This window comes from Calidris pugnax, unplaced genomic scaffold (genome assembly GCF_001431845.1).
Source record: "Calidris pugnax isolate Ruff unplaced genomic scaffold, ASM143184v1 scaffold20, whole genome shotgun sequence".
NCBI classification, from domain to species: Eukaryota; Metazoa; Chordata; class Aves; order Charadriiformes; family Scolopacidae; genus Calidris; species Calidris pugnax.
The window spans coordinates 20,290,155-20,306,898 of record NW_015094510.1 but is presented as its reverse complement, the minus strand read 5'-3'; the positions used below and the strand labels follow the sequence as shown (position 1 = coordinate 20,306,898).

Here is a 16,744-nt window from a genome sequence, read left to right as displayed (position 1 = left end):
TGGTTTGTAAGAAGCCATGTTGTATGGCAAATTACACTGTGCATAAAAATGAATGAAAAATAGCAGATCCTGTCAGAAAAGTATGCAATCTTAATCTCTGATCTGAAGACCACAGAGGTTGATAAAAACATTTATTTTGGCTTCTGTGTGACGAACATGTGACAAAATATAATGAGGCCAAAGAATATATATGAGTAAATTAAGTTATGCACCGTTCAGGAATAATTCTACTAGCTAATTCGGGGACATTAAAAGAATATTTTACACATCTGTAGCTAAAATTTAGGCAATGTAGCAATGTGAAAGGTAAAATCACTGTCCTTCATTTGGACTTTTAGGAGCTGAAAACTATAAAGCTGGTAGGATAATGCTTTCCAAATATATAATAAACTATGCAAAGAGAAAGCAGTAATTTATTCTCTGAATTTGGGATGGATTGATAGTTAGGACAAGGGAAAATGGGCTTACATTGTGTAAGGAAAGTTTCAGGCCAGGCGTTAGGTAAAATTTCCTCAGGTGAAGAATACTGAAGTTATTTGATGGAAGGTTTGTGGAGTTGCTGTCACTCAAATTCTGGAACAAAGTAGACAGGTATCTGGCAGGAAAGATGGTATATATATGGTGGTATATAGCTGAACCTCTTCTGGAGTGGAGGAATAGGCAAGGTCACCTCTCCAACTGTGACCCTGAAACAGTTAGATATTTGAGGTATCTGTTCTTTGTCCTTAACAGGAAGAGCACCAAAAGAGCCGTGTCTCTCTAGCCATAATCTTTATGAACTGGCATGAACCCACTTATGAAACAAAGAAAATCCAAACTCTGGCTGCAAAAAATGTAAATAGGCTTTGAAAACAACTCTAGCCTTTGCTAGTGTTATCCTTTCCTTCATTCTTGTGTTCATTCTTACAACTTTCAGTGGCTTCTTGGTTAAAGCAATTCTCTCTGGGCCCCCAGTTGTCATCTTGCTGTCTCTGCTGAGGTTCACTCCTGTCTGCTCCTTCCTTTTCCCAGCAACCTCCCAGGCTCTGTCCTTGCTGCCTGCTCTGTCCTTGCTGATCCTTCCTCTCTTTGCTTCTCCCAGCTTGTAGTTTTCCTAGCAAAGCAGGCTCAGGGACCCTGAGGAAGGGAGTATTCGCCTTTCCATCCTCACCCTGTGCCTGCCGTTGGTGTGAGGTAGAAGAGACAGCTGCTTCTTTTTTTCACAGCAGAATAAACAGTGAACACATAAAACCAAACCTTTCTATCACACTTCTCTAGATTACTTGTGTTTTCTAGGCTTCTAAGTAGCTCGGTACACATTTTGAAGATTTTTCCAAATGTTAGCAAGTTTATACTTAACAGGGTGCCACAAGTTTTCATAATGGGTCTGTGTTTTAGTATGTGTTCATTCATTCTTTAGCTCTGAGAAGGGGATGGATTTATCTGAGCTATTTTTAAGTGTTGTGGTTTCTTAGTCTAGTCAGTAGTGGAGACAGCAAAATTGCAAGAGGAATATCAAATGCTACAAAGAAAACTGAATGGTTAGTGCAAAGTATGGGAAATATGTAAGTAGCTGGGAGAGGTCACATGCGACATTGTTCATATCTCAAGAAAAGGTTCAATTCATGCTAAATAGTACTCAAAGAAGCAAACAAAATTGTAGGCTGCACTAAAAATAACATTGATGAGAAGGCTGAGACTGTAGCACAGTGGGTTTATTAGGTTTTTTTTTTAAAGCTATGCTCAGTTTCATTAGTTTGACTAAAAAAAAAATAATGCCAGGAGATGTGTAACTGAAATGATTAGGGTTCTAGAGAGAGTGTTATTTGAAAAGGATTTAGAAGTCTGGCACTGGTTAGTTTCCAGAGCACAAGAATAAGACAGGTCAAACCAAACATATACAACACAGTAAATCTTAGGAAGAAAGTTAATCACATGCTTTCTATTTATTCTATTTCTATTTATGTTCTCTGCTGTACCTGACAAGAGAACATTAAATTACACTGAAAGCAAATAGCAACAAAGATAAAATTACTAAATGGAAGCACCATTAAAAATATTCAGTTACCTAAATCCCTTTGTTTCAAGATACCCCTGGAGTCAGAAGGTTAGTAGAATTCAGTTAAACACTGATGTGTCTCTGGGTAGCACAAATCTTTCAGATATGTTAGATATAAAAGCTCACAATTAGGTCCTAGGACATTTAGAACTGAAAAAGGAAATTTAAGAGTCAGAGTATCTTTGATGGAATCAAAAACTTGCTTGCTATTTGATGCTGCAGTTTAGTACACCACCATGTTGCAGAAAAAAATGATAATAATTAAAAACAGTGGTATGTGTTTCAAGGCTTTTATACAAAATGGAAATAAATTTTGCTTACTTTTTTTCTTTAATAAATTCTATTTCATTTTAATACTGACTTTTACCTTAATTCTGACTTAATCATATTTCATCATTATGAGGTCCTTATGAATTTTTCCTTTCTTTAAGGCAATGCTCTTAGTTTGTCAGTGATTTGTATGGCAACACATGTTGGGTTGTGGTCAGCTCTTAGTCCTAAGTTAGTAGTTGTTTGTTGAGCTTTAGAAAGATTAATGTCTAGTTTTCTCCAGCTGTGAGGATCGTCATTCTTCCTTGGGCTCCATTAGAGAAAACCAAAGGGCTTCCTCAGGAACCTGAGAGTGAGTGAATCCTGTTTAGGGGAAAGGGGGGAAGTTTGCTTTCAGAAATACTCTGAGTAAATTAGAGGTGTATAAGCAAACTTGAGATTGTCAGTAAAGTATTTTTTTTTTCTTTTAACCTTATAGGGTATTCAAGATTGCTTTTAGTTTGGCTTTGCTCTAGCTGCTGTTCTATTATTTATGCATGTAATTTTTTTTTTTTTTTTGGCTTTTTGAAATTACAGCTTATTTCATAATAAGCTCTTCAAGCTCAGCCACGTTTCACTTGGTTAGTGTTTTGCATTGGTTAAATATTGATTTACATTGCATTTTAGTCTAATCTGAACTCAGACTGTTGGTAGTATATGATTTTTAAAAGTGAGAAAATTGCCTCCCTAAACATACTTAAAATTGCAACATAAATATTCTCTCTTTTTTTTTAACAAATAAATTTTAAAGGGCCATCTATGCTCTAACTGCTCTATTCTCTATGGAGTTGCAGATCAGATTTAATTAGATAAGTTTGTGTCTGCAGTGATTTTTTTTACGCTTTGCATGTCTGCAGCCTTTGAAAGGACCACAAAGAGACTCAGGTTTCAGGTGCTGTGTCATCAGTTTTGATCATGTTACACAACTGAATGCCATAATGCTTTTAACAATGTAATTTAGTGAGTTTAATCCATATCTGGTTATTAGTAAAGAGATAGCCGGCTTAAAGCTTTTTTGTTATTGCAGTTCAATACTTACTGCTAAAATAATGGACAGCAACAAATGGTGATAGTTATTATGTCAAAATGTGTTTCTAGTTAGCTATCCTGGAAACAGGGAAAAACTTTGCACCTGAACTTATCTATAACGTATTAACACACTGTAGATTATTTTTGTTACTCATTTATTGATCTTTCACAGTTTAAATGTCATGTATTTCTGTTTTAAGAATATTTGTTGTACTGACATTTTTCTCTCCATGTATTTTTGATTTTTTTTCTTACAGTAGAAAAATTAATTCTCCCTGAATTCTTTTTCCTTATATAGATAGTCAAATTGCCACCTTTTCATATGCAATTAAAAAATATAGATATAGTAAAATGAAGACAGTGTTATATCAGCGATTTTCTTGCCCCATTTAAGTAGCTAGTTAAATAATGATTATAAAATCCAACATACTTATATTATTGAAGGCTCAGCATACTGTTTCTTATACATGTTTTTCTGAAGAGGTCTCCATTGATACTCACTGCTTTCCCAAAGTTATGCTTTTCATAAAAACAGATATGGAAAAAACCAAATATTGACTATTTCATTATCAATGATATGTTTGACTGTAAGACTGACACAGTATTAAATTTCTTATACAAGTACAAAGAAACATAAGCAAAACTAGGAATGCTTTAATATGTACTACAACAGAGCCTGATTCTGGCAGCACCCTGTAGCATCTCTGCATAATTATAAAGTCTCATTGTGTGTTTTCTCCTTGCTAGGAGTTGATTCCAGAGTTTTACTACCTACCAGAGATGTTTGTCAACAGTAATGGCTATAATCTAGGAATCAGGGAAGATGAAGTCGTTGTGAATGATGTTGATCTCCCACCATGGGCCAAGAAGCCTGAAGACTTTGTCCGTATCAACAGGATGGTAAGCTGCTGTTTAGTTTAGCCTAAGGAGTTCAAGCTAACCTAACGCTGTTTTTCATCTCTTTAAAACTAGATTTATAGAAAAAAAAAAGTTAAGGGGAATTTGCATTCATCTTGCTTAACAGAATCCTTTGTTTTACAATGGATTTTTCCTCCTATGTGCCCAAATCACAGAAAATGAAATTCAGTTATTTACTCTCTCATGAGAAAGCATCAAATGAGCATAAGCTGGACTATGCAGGATAGCCTGAAAAATTTTAGTCAGTTCCTCCTCACTACCTTCTACAACAAAAAAATAAAAGGTTATTATAAAGGTTATTATTGGTATTGTTGGTAACTTGCAAGATATATTATATTTCTTACTCAACTAAAGCTATGCACTTTCTGTTCATCAGAGATGAACTGGAAGTGTAGAAATGTGAACATAAGTCAACAACTGCAGTCTCTGAAGAAGTTTTGCAAAAGAATTGCTCTGATGTAAATCACCATGAAGTCTACAGAATTTAAAAATGAAAAGCATATATACATCTGTTGTAAATTTTTTGCTTTAATTTGATAGATAATGATTTTATTAAGGATAGAGTTAATATGTACTCATGCTTCTAGTCATTTTTAAGAAAAACGAGGTATATTCTCATGTTTTGGCCAGCAATAGTTCTGTTTCGGTTCTGTTTTGGAAATGAATCATCCTTAAAATGCATATTGTTTGTCTTGCTTATAGAGTCAGGACTATACATTCAATAAGCTATGGGTTTCCATACAATTGCAGAACTGTTCACCTTGTGCATTATTCCCAATGGTGCTTTTGTGGTTGCATTGTAAGTCAACAATGCTCGTTTTCTTCTAATCAGATAGATAAAAAGTTTTTGATAGAAAAAATAACCATATGAAGTTCAAAAGAATAGAAAAATATTCTCAGAACAAACCTATTCCTAGATGTATATGATTTAGAAGTTCCCTCCATTTAGAAGAGTAAATGGTTCAACACATGTGCAGCCATACATGTACGCATATACTTCCTTCTCCTAAGGAAGTGATAGCAACCTCATCCCTTGGAACATATGAAATGCATACACAAAACATGAGAAATATGTTCCAGGGACTAGTCCTTCGTTGGCAGGAAGAAGCTGAACAACACTTCCCCTTTTCTTGGCTGATTTCTTTTATAGCTGCATATATTGTAACATTCTTCCTAAAAACAAGTAATTGTCACAGCTGGTGGCAATAAATTCAAGTGCAATTTTACTAGGAAAGAAGGAGGTGGCCTCAAAGGATCATGACACTACATTAGCATTCTCAAATGTGGGAAGCGCAATCACAGGTACCTGTCTCCAGAGTGCCCCTGTCGCTGCACAGAGCCCTTTTTTGGGTTGTGGTTGTGGCTAAATGTGAAATAGGCCCAGGAATGAGTACATGGAAGTTGACCAAGGGGTTTAGTTTTGACATCTGTAAGTATAGAAGTGTGATACCTTAGCGAAAAAGGATAAACAAGCTGCCATCTATTGAGGAATATAATGAGAGATGTATATTAATGACTCCCTTTGGGAAATTTTATAGGGAGTGTTCCTTCTTGTATCCTAAATAGTGTTTTCTCCATCTTTCCTTTCCACAAAGATGAAGTGATTAATAGGCAGATAAAAAGCACTATATGATAAGAAATCCATTCAAGAAAAGCTTTAGCATTGTTTACTTGATTTCTCTCATGCAATTGCTGCTTTTTTGAAAATAGCATAAGAGCTCTCTACAGAAAAGCTTTGTGCTGTTGAAGAAAACAGCTGCTTCCATGAATTTAGAATATAGCATTTATGCCTCTTCAAGACTATACTTTCAAGAAAGGCTGATAATTAAAAGCGGGAAATATTAAATATTTTAAATATTATGCAGTAATAGCACTAATGACTGATTCCATACGTGTGTAAGTATGCTTAGACTGCCAAGAGACAGACAAACCAATGTTAAGATTAGAGTTGTATTAGATTTACAGGCTTCAGCTAAGTGAGTACTTTGCAGATTTCTAAAATCAGAAATTATCTCACTTATGTATCATACTCTTCCTATGCTGCCTTCCACCCCTGTCCCCACGGATGTGAGCATCATGCCGTTATTATACAGTTTTGCCTGGAGGCAGCTTCTGCATGGCCTTTATTCATCCCAGCATCTACTTTTAGCAAAAGCATGATCAGTAGTTAAAATTCAATTCTGCACAGATACATGCTATCTTCAAGTGAACAGTCTGATGAAGTTCACAAATGATAATTTGGGAATGATAAGTTGGGAATTGCCTAGAAAACAGGATAACGAGGCATAGATTTATTTGAATTAGATGCAGAAAATACACTGCAAATCACCTTGGGAGGAAAGAATTAAAAATATTCAATAGGAAGCAGAAGTCTGAAAACAAAAATGGTACCAAAAATAGAGCAGTAGCAAGGGAAGGGTGACAATAAGCACCAATTAGATTAGATAAAACTCTGTAATTCTGTATTCAGCAGAAGCGAGTGTATTTTGATGCCATCTATGGAGAATCATTGCATCACAGAGGATGTAAACAGTTTCACCTGTCTATGGTGCTTTTGAGACTGCACCTGGAATATTGGATTCACTTCTGGGTGACTAGATGACAGAAGAAGTAGTCACATTTGGATGGAGTTCAGAGAATAGAAATGAAGTGAATAACTTTGGGAGGTATAAAGAGCATGATATATGCATAGATTTTCATAAAGCTTATTATAAAGTAGCAAGTAGCTAAAGAAGGATAATCCCTTGCTTGAAAATGCAGACAGTATGTGTAGTAAGAAGTAATGGAATTACATTTTGAAAGTGTAATAATTTGAATGTGTAATAATTTTTCAGAAAAACTTTCTCACGTAGGGTTTTGTTAGCACATACAACTAACTGCCAGTACGCTCTTTTTGGTTGCTGGAACTAGAATGGTCAAACTAAGAAAAAAATATAAAGGGATTGGAAAGTTTGACATTCCCTACCTAATGTCTGATTCCTTGTTTTGAACTGGCCAGCAGATGTACTATTCAGTTAGGTCATCCCCAGGCCAAGCTTTGGCTGTTACACAAGAATCTATCTTGAGAAAAAAAAATAGCCTGGGTGTGGTGCTGACGTGTAAAATACAGCAAGCTTGTGCAAGCCTGGAATTTCTACAACAACTTAGCAATGCAAGTAGAGTGTATGTTTACAGGAAAGCCACAGAAAATTGAGGAATATTTCAAGTAAGTGTTATCCTGATCCCTTGTCCAATGAAATCAGCAGCAGTGGTTTCATTTCAGTGGAAAAGATCCTATATGATACTGTGTAACAGAGTGGGATCTTGTTTTTCCCTAGCTGCCAATATTTTCTTCTGTTCATGCATGTTGTTTGCTTGCTGCAACTGTATATAATATGAAATTTTATGTGCGAGTAACTACAAATCCTTATATTGAGCTTGCTTGCACATTTATGAATGTAAACATTTTCTTAAAACAGCAAGAATTTCAGCATTTCATCCTGAGACTTGGTGAAGCAAATAGGAACAGCCTAGAAAACATCACAGAGGAACAGTCACAAAAATCCATGTAATTTTACCAATCGGTTAGCAAGCTTTACTAACATCCTGTGCAAATTAATAAATGGCAGGCAGGGTTTTAGCATTGTTTTAGTTGATTGTTCAGCTGAGTGTTTTACCCTTCTAACTAAACACAGAAATGAAGTTGAAATGATTTTCCATCAAAAGAGATTCCTTTAAACTTGTGAAAATTAGACTTATTACAAAGACCGGAAAAGACAGTCAGTCAAATTACTTTTAAGACCTATTACAGTAGCTTCTAAAGCACTCAGTGTATACGTCAGGGATTGTTGTAGCAGTTTTATTTATCCATACAAAGCCAGACTGATTACTACGGAGTTACTCATGAAACATTAATAAAGCGCTATGTTCAATGCTAACATGATTATGGTCTGACCTCGGCGATGGCACAAAGGACAGAGGCAGAAAGTGTCCCTGATAACATTACCCTAATGCTGGGCTCATCAATCATAATCTCCCAGTTTACCAGGAAAAAAAAAAAAACACGCATAAAACCTTCCACAGATGTGCATCTGTAGTCCTACTCAGCCTCTCAATCCCCACAGACTTAGAGCAGTCCTGAGAGCCAGAAATAGAACAGATTCAGTCAGTAAGTCAAGCATGTTAAATCAAGGCAGGGAACACCACTGTGAAACACTGAAGCAGAGCTTTTATAATAAGCGTTCTTTAGTTTTGAAACAAAAGATCCAAGATTGTGTAATTCAAAGTTAATTATGATATTTGCATTATGGTTTATACACATATTAAATTACAAATTACAGCGTTGAGTAAAATGCGCTCACTATAAATTATATTTTTGAGACACTAAATGGTGTCCTGTTTTTGTTATACTTATTTTGTTCCTATTACATAACTGTTACTAAGATTGAATTTTCTTTCTGTCTTTGAAATGATTTATTTGCGCTCTTCTGCTGCCAATAACATTTTTGCACAGTTCCCTGGCTATTCAGAAGCATGCATAGTATTTCATAATTAAAAAGCTTCTTGAATAGTCATTAGAAACATCTATTATGAAATCTCTGTGCTATGAGGATCTGGAAGATTTATCTTTTCTCCTCACCATTCAGCAGCAGTTGACATTCCTTTTTTACCAGATAAGCAGTAGATAAGATTTGATATTACTTCCTCAGTAGGAGCTTTGATTTTATTTTGTGTATTGCCAAGGTTTGTTCTGAATGCATTTAAAACTCATTCAGCTAACAGGGGTTTCAATCTAATTTGGAAATGACAGTGATTTTTTTTTAAACTTTATATATCGCTTTTTAGAATCTTATTTGCATCTTGAAGACACTCACATAAGGATCGGTTTCTGTGCAAACACCCCTGAATAACCCAAATCTGTAGAATGCACTTCTATCTCACTTTTATTAAAATATTACTTCGTTTAAACAAACTTAACTAATTTCAGGTATCAGTATTGCCTGTTTTGTTTTATGACAAGAGTCAAAGATTTTACTCCGATAGTCAGGACAAGAAATGGTAAATGAGGCAGAGAAATATTAGGCAGAGAGAATCTGTATATTCAATGGCTGCAGAGGAGCACAGCTGTAAGGGGAGAGAAGAAAAACCCAGCTCAGTGACTGAAACAGCCGATGGTCTGCTATTGAGCAAATCATCAAAACCAAAGTGTCTCAGAGTAGTTTTAAGAAAATATTTTTAAATATACTGAATATAAGTTAATAGCAAGGTACTGTGGTAGGAGTTCTTGGAGACACAGACGGCATACAGCTATGGACGGGAGGGAAACAAGGCGGGAACTGCAGAAACAGGAGGGGCAGGTGCATCTGTGCTCGAGGCAAGGGACAACATCAGAGCTTTCCTCGTTGCTGGTGACACAAAATACCCAGGTAACACAAAACGTTATGTTAGAAAGAGGTTGGAATAGCATATTTTATAAATCCAGAACTCCTCATACGTTACACACTACATAGTATGCATTAAAATAAAACCCAGTGTCTCCTGCTGGAATCTCTGTAAAAAATAATTTTAACATCAAATTAGGATGAGGGGAGAGGAAAGCGCACGGCGTTCGTACTGCACAAAAGTCTGGGAAGAGATATAGTGCTTGGTCCCACTAAGCAGTAACTTGGCTTATATTGACTTTAGTTTATACATAAACATAAACTTACTAATACCCATTTACTTTTTATGACAGCTAGAGGTCAGATTTTCAGCTTATGGAACATGTGTACACATGCATACACTTGCCCTCAAACACACAAAACCCACACTATTTTTACTACAAAATCTGTATACACTAGATTGATAATAATGCTTGCAATTTACCTATTAGCAATAAAAGCCACTCCACTGGAAACAGTAATGTGACAGACTCCTTCCTCAAAACAAAATTCAAGAAAAAATAGTGACTGGTGTGCTGCTAATGGAAAATGAAGCCCTAGTAACAGCACTTCAAACAAGTTCAGTTTGAGAGTGCCTGCATAAAACTCTGTTTTCTGTACATTTTAATTATAATAGAAAACAAGCTGGATATTAACTCATTTCTATTTAACAGTAAGAATCTTTAGAAATCATAAATTATACTATATAATTATATGTCATAATTATTATAGCTTTTCTAAGAAAGAAACATTTTTTCCTTATATTTGATATTGAAAATATGCTCAAAAAATTAAAGCCCCCAAAATGCTTTAAAGCCAAAATTTTCTTGAAAAATGCTCTTCTTTAGGGCCATCACTGGCCTATGTTAAAGATATTATTGTTACCTTTTTCTGTATGTTGTTTCTACTGTACCTACAAATTATTTTCACGCGGAAGATTCCCTCACCCTATTCCCTACTGAGCATTGCATATTCTTGAGAAACCAAACAATGTACTGTTGACAGTGAACAGCTCATAAATTTTCAGGAGGCACTTACATGGAGGGGGAGCAGCCTGTGCATTAGAGCAAATTAGGGAGAGGATTCTGCAAGTATCACATGAGTAGCGTTGAAGAAGTACTCGGGAGAAACACCAGTGAACCAGGTCAGATCTGACATCAGAAGCTTTCTCCTGACTAAAGTGAATCCAGGTTAAAAAGCACAGATCAGGAGCCTTGTCCCCATTGGGGACCAGGTAGGACCTTGTAGGCTTTTGGTGGCCCATTCTTGAGTGCACCCTACCTATTGTTCGTATCTAGTCCCTCAACCCACACGACACCCCAATGAAGAGGACATGAACATCACCCAGCACCCATTGCAGCCTGCAGCCAGAGGCTGTGCAGTGCTAAGGCTCGTTCAGAGCTGCTCTTCTTCACTGCTCTGGCTCCTCTCTCCACCTTCCAGTCTGGTCTCTGCCCCAGATGCCCCCATCACAACCAGTCTTCCACCATGCAGCATCTGGCAGGCACAGCAATGTTAGTCATCTTGCCACCACCAGCATCCTTGTACAGCAGTTCTTCTGACTTCCAGATTTCTCTGGAGTTCTTAAATTTATAGTTCAAAATAATAAAATTCACTCCTTACGAACTTCCCCATATCTTGTGTTGCATGTCAGCATACAGACTTTTAAAGAACCATTAGACGTATAAACATAATGCAATAAATCTGCTTAAAGAATTGGAGACAGAAGTCATGACATGCTGCTGTTAGAAAGTAGCTCATTTATTTAATACGTAATTAAAGAACTGTTCACCCATGTGGAATAGAAGTTCTCCAAACCTGCCAGGGTCAGTAAGACCTTCTCTGGAATGACAAGCTGCTGAGTAAGGGCTGGTCACGCAAGTAGAAACTGCCTCGGGGAAACATAACATAGGCATTCAACTCTCCTAACACCAGGGAGAGGATGTTAGAGAAGATAATGGGTGAAATATGCTCATTTGACCCAAGCATTTGTTTTTTTAAATTTACTTTCCCACCTTTAAATACCCAAGTTTTTTACCCAAAATTTTGCCATTTTCCTGAAATGCTCTTCACATTTGAGAAATAGCGATGCTATTTTTGGCCAAAGCAAATGCCTAACAATTTTTTTGTCAATTGCTTTTTAATAAATAAATAGCAGATACACATGCGAAAGAAACTTATAAATATGCAGAGTTTGGAGGAGGAAGAGAACAGTTAGGCTGCTCACTGCAAGTTGGTTAGAGATGGATGCTGCAAGGACAACAGGCTTTCAATTCTATTTTAATTTTTGTTACATACAAAGGAACATTAAAAATTGAGCATTTAAAAGTAAGGAGATGCTTTATTTATGGTTATTTTGGCATAGTTAATTTTTTCCTTGCATGTTAACATCCTGCATGCTAAATGAGGTAAAAGTTATATGAAAGAGATTATACGGGATGATGTAGTTGCTGACTGTATCATGTTGCACGCACACAAAAAAATATAATTAAGGATCTGGCATTTCTTAATTATTTATTGGGAGACATGCTTTGAAACCAAATACTATTAGTTTAATAGTATTTAGCATTAAGTAGTATTAATGCTATTTAAATAATATTACTCGCAATTTGCATATGATGGCCTCTGATTTTGAAAAGGAAACAACAAGTTTTTCTCTGGTTCTCTGCAACATTTCTTGATAGCTTCTTATGGTAGGTTGAACTTAAGCCCTTGAAAACTGAGCTGCATGTCAGCTGTTAAGCCTGAGCCTTCCCATCCGCTTTCCTCAGAAATAACAGTCACTGGTTTCGACAGAAAGGGCCCCAGTTTTCCACCAAAGCACAGAGAGCTCCTCTTCCACATGGAGCATTATGGGAGGATGTCTGAGGAAGGACTGTATGATTACCTGGGGAGCCAGAGCCGTGTGGCTTGTCCTGTCTGTGGCTGTTCCTGCGTGTGGGGCAGGGGGCTGCTGTTGGTAGGCAGTGCATGGCACAGTACCCCCATGTCCAATGATTATTTCTGAAGCAGCCTCCTTTTGATGTAAATGAACAAAATGAAAACACATTTTTTTTCCCAAAGTTTATTCCCCTGTAAAGTTTGAGCTTTCCTGGGACAGACATGAAACTCTTTCCTAGCCGGAAAGTGTTTGCGCTGAGTAGTGGCTCTGGGCTGGAAACATGGAGGAATTAGGATTTCTCAGGGAAAGTGAAGAAAAAAGCCACAATCTTTGAGAATGAAAAATATTAGATAATGTAATTTAGAGGGTTGCTCTGCCTGTATGCTGAGCAGTAGTAAGCTTGACGTAGATATTTACATAATAACTGGTATTAAGGCTGGTGGTGTTTTTTCAGAGCCAGCCAGGCTCTTCTCAGCAGTGCCCAGTGAGAGGCCCAGAGGCAACGGGCACAAACTGAAACACAGGAGGTTCCCTCTGGACATCAGGAAACACTCTTTTACTGTGAGGGTGACCAAGCACTGGCACAAGTCACCCAGGGAGGTTGTGGAATCACAGAATCACAGAATTGTGGTGGTTGGAAGGGACCTCAGAGATCATCGAGTCCAACCACACAAAAAAAAAAACCAAAAAAACACAAAAAAACAAAAAAAAACAAAAACACACCACCCACCACCTAAACACACAACAACAACCAAACCAAAAAACCATCACTCACCCACTCAGCAGCCCACGACAAACCAATAATCTTGGGCACTAGAGCATGCCCTGAAGAAACATGTCTACACATTTCTTAAATACCTCCAGGGATGGTGACTCCACCACCTCCCTGGGCAGCCCATTCCAATGCCTGATAACCCTTTCAGTAAAGAAATGTTTCCTAATATCTAACCTGAACTTCCCCTGGCGTAACTGGAGTCTCCATCCTTGGAGATATTCAAAAGCCATCTGGGTACACTCCTGGGCAGTCAGCTCTGGGTGGCCCCGCTTAAGCAGAGGGGTTGGATCAGGTCATTTCTAGAGGTCCCTTCCAAGCTCATCCATTCTGTGATTCTGTAATTTATTGTTTCTTCCATTTATTGTTTTTTCCTGACAAACTAATCGGAAGTTAGTTCCCAGATCTGAGAAATGAACTGCGCTTGTTCTGATCAAAGGGAACTAGGTGTATGACACTGTACAATGTATATGACAGGGCTGTGATGGGGTTTGGGCAGGGACATGTATAAAAACTTGGTCAATGAACCGTAAACCTTTATTTTAATACTGTTCCTGTTTATCACGGTTCTTCTCTGAAGGTTGCATTAGGAAAGAAGGAATGAGTGTGCCAAGGTGCCTTCTTAAATACATGAATGATTTGTGTATCCCAGGTACAAGTTCATGGGAAACTAAGTCAGGTAGTCAGGGAGACGGGTAAGGACAAACTGTGTAATGCCTTTAGCTTTCAAAAGCTCCAGTTCAGGCAATGATACCTACTAAGGATGCCAATTGCATCTGATAAAGACACATTGGTTGGATCAGACACAATGGTAATCATTTCTTCCATCTAGAATTAATCTCTTTCCATATGCAGAGCAAAGGAATAGCAATCCGTTTTTAAACCAGGTAGTCACAGCCTGTGTTTTCTCTGATGAACCAACCTAATGCCAAAAATGAGTGTGAAAAATGCTTTTCTCCTTTGAGAAATCACTCACAATTCACACATGGAGTTCAGAACCTCATTTTGCCTGTACAGCTTTTTAATCCTCAGGTTTCCATTTTAGATTTGAGACTAATTAGAACTAGTTGGAAAATGAGTTGGAAGATTGAGTTTTTGAAATTGTTTTCCCATTTTCATCAGTTTTTCTTGACAAATTACCTAAATTATTTGACAAGGCCAAAAATTAATAATTAAAACCCTTGCAGCTACGAGAAACCCAGTAGCTGAGATGAAAATTGGCATGCTATAAAGCTGAAGGAAAGAAGAATTTCTTTTTAGTGTTTCTCTCAACATAATTAGTTCTGTTTTTTTAATGTTTGAAGGATTTCAAATATATCAAATAAGCCTGAACAGGAAATATAATGATACCCATTATGTTTCCTCAGTTAATAGAAAAAGGTAGGATGTAATTTAAACATGAAATTGCAAGATGGAATTTACTTCCTAATTCTGAATTTCACTTGCAGGCCCTGGAAAGCGAGTTTGTGTCATGTCAGCTTCATCAGTGGATTGACCTTATATTTGGCTACAAGCAACGAGGACCAGAAGCAGTGCGTGCACTCAACGTTTTCCACTACCTAACATATGAAGGCTCTGTGAACCTGGACAGTATCACTGATCCTGTCCTCAGGGAGGTAGGTGTTTACTGCCATTTCAGTCTAAAAACCGCTGTCAGCTCACAAGAAATGGTACTTTTTCCATCTTTCACTGCTGGAGAAAATTGTCGTGTGTGATTTTGAATCAGAACTTAGGCCCTAGGTGACTTCAGAAACAAGTATTAATAAACAAGCAATAAAAGAGATGTCCCAAAGTATTTTGTTTGCTTGAAGTTACTAATATATTTAATGGTCAGTTATGATATGAGAAATTATAATATAATGTATATTCTGTAACATATGCTACTTTTTTATAATTTACTTTTATTAAGTTCACTTAGTAGAACTGAAAATCCGAAAGAAAACACTTCATCATAGTCACAGGGAAAAAAAATCTAACCTTTGCAGTCAGGTAATGGTGGTAAGAATATATTTGCTAGAATGACAGTAGCAATTACTCAGATTACTTTTGTGATAATCATGTAAAGTATAATCAAACTGTTACCAAAACTGAAAATGTTTTCTATTTGTTGTGCATACAAGTGTTTATGTTTCTATATATGTACACATGAAATATATATTCGTGTGCATATATACAAGTGAGCGTTTTAAATTTATCAGTAAACTTAAAAAAAAAAACTTGTACTAGCTATCCTGATACATTTTTCTTTCCAGGGACTGTATTTGTTTTCAGTAAGACTATTAATTTGAATGATCATTTTCTAATATCATCCATTCATTGGGTAAAACAATTGAAATTTGGTGAAAAGTGTGAAGAAGCAACAGCTGCTAGATGAGTACCGCTGTGATGAAGCTGTACACACAATCTTCCATTCCCCCAGATAGCTGCCATCTGCTGTATGCAAAACAGTAATAATTTATACATTGCCAGGCGATGGGTGTTTGTTTGTTTGTTTGTTTGCTTTCCAATGTTGGAGACAGAAATCTACAGATTTCAGAAAGAAATAGATTCTAGAAAGCATTTATAATCAGCTAAATATTGGGGTTTGGCGAGTTGTTTTTTAGTAGTATGTTGTTGCATCTTTTTACATTTGGTGCTTTTTTAGGAACAGAACTAAAAAATCATTCAGACCCATACCTTCCTAGAACTGGATTTTCACACCGTGTGCTGCAAAGCTTATATTTTGTAAATAGTTAGTATTTGCTTAGTTTTAAGAATGGCCAGAATTGCTTTGATCCTACTGCCTCAAATATTCAATGTTAACATCTACATAATGGTTTTCTGGATTTAAAACTTTGAGCACAAGAAGAGTCAGTAAGGTACAAAACTGGAGATACAAAGAAGCAATTCCTTTTAAAGTATAAAACAGGTGTCAAGCACCATGAATACAAGGGATTTGCATGGCTTAAGGTCCTGATTCGCTCGGGCAGACTCCTATGTCTTGACTTTAAGGGTCTAGTCCCACAGGGCAGCTTGTAGGATTGAGGTCTATCTGTCTGTCTGTGCACCTTATTTAACATCTTATGACATGATGAGTCTCTTCAGCTTTCCTGTGGCTCTACTTACATGCATAACTTGTCATCAAAAATTTCAAGAAATTCATGGAGACGATTTTGTTCACTCACTTGTACATCTAACCCAATCTCTGTCAGTCAATAGCAGATAAACGTCTTCTTAGGCTATTTATGCCATGTAAACTTCTAAAAGTGGAACTTTATCTCCTATGCCACAGATTGGTAAATAAATTTCATTGTTAGCAATGAGAAGGCAACATGTCAAAAAAAAATGAATCTTACCCATTTTTGTTATAAAGAGATACAGAAAGTTGTATACAAGCATTTAAAAACAGTGTACTTTCT

General features: G+C 36.7%; 1 protein-coding gene across 9 annotated transcripts in view; it reads left to right on the top strand.

Moving 5' to 3' along the window:
• NBEA (neurobeachin) overlaps positions 1-16,744 on the top strand; it is a 506,029-nt gene that overhangs the window by 440,767 nt on the left and 48,518 nt on the right. For all 9 annotated transcript variants that reach the window (XM_014965903.1, XM_014965897.1, XM_014965904.1 and 6 more), the window contains 2 exons: positions 4,124-4,276; positions 14,795-14,962. In XM_014965903.1, coding sequence (XP_014821389.1) covers positions 4,124-4,276; positions 14,795-14,962 — 321 coding nt within the window. The remainder of the gene's footprint in view (positions 1-4,123; positions 4,277-14,794; positions 14,963-16,744) is intronic.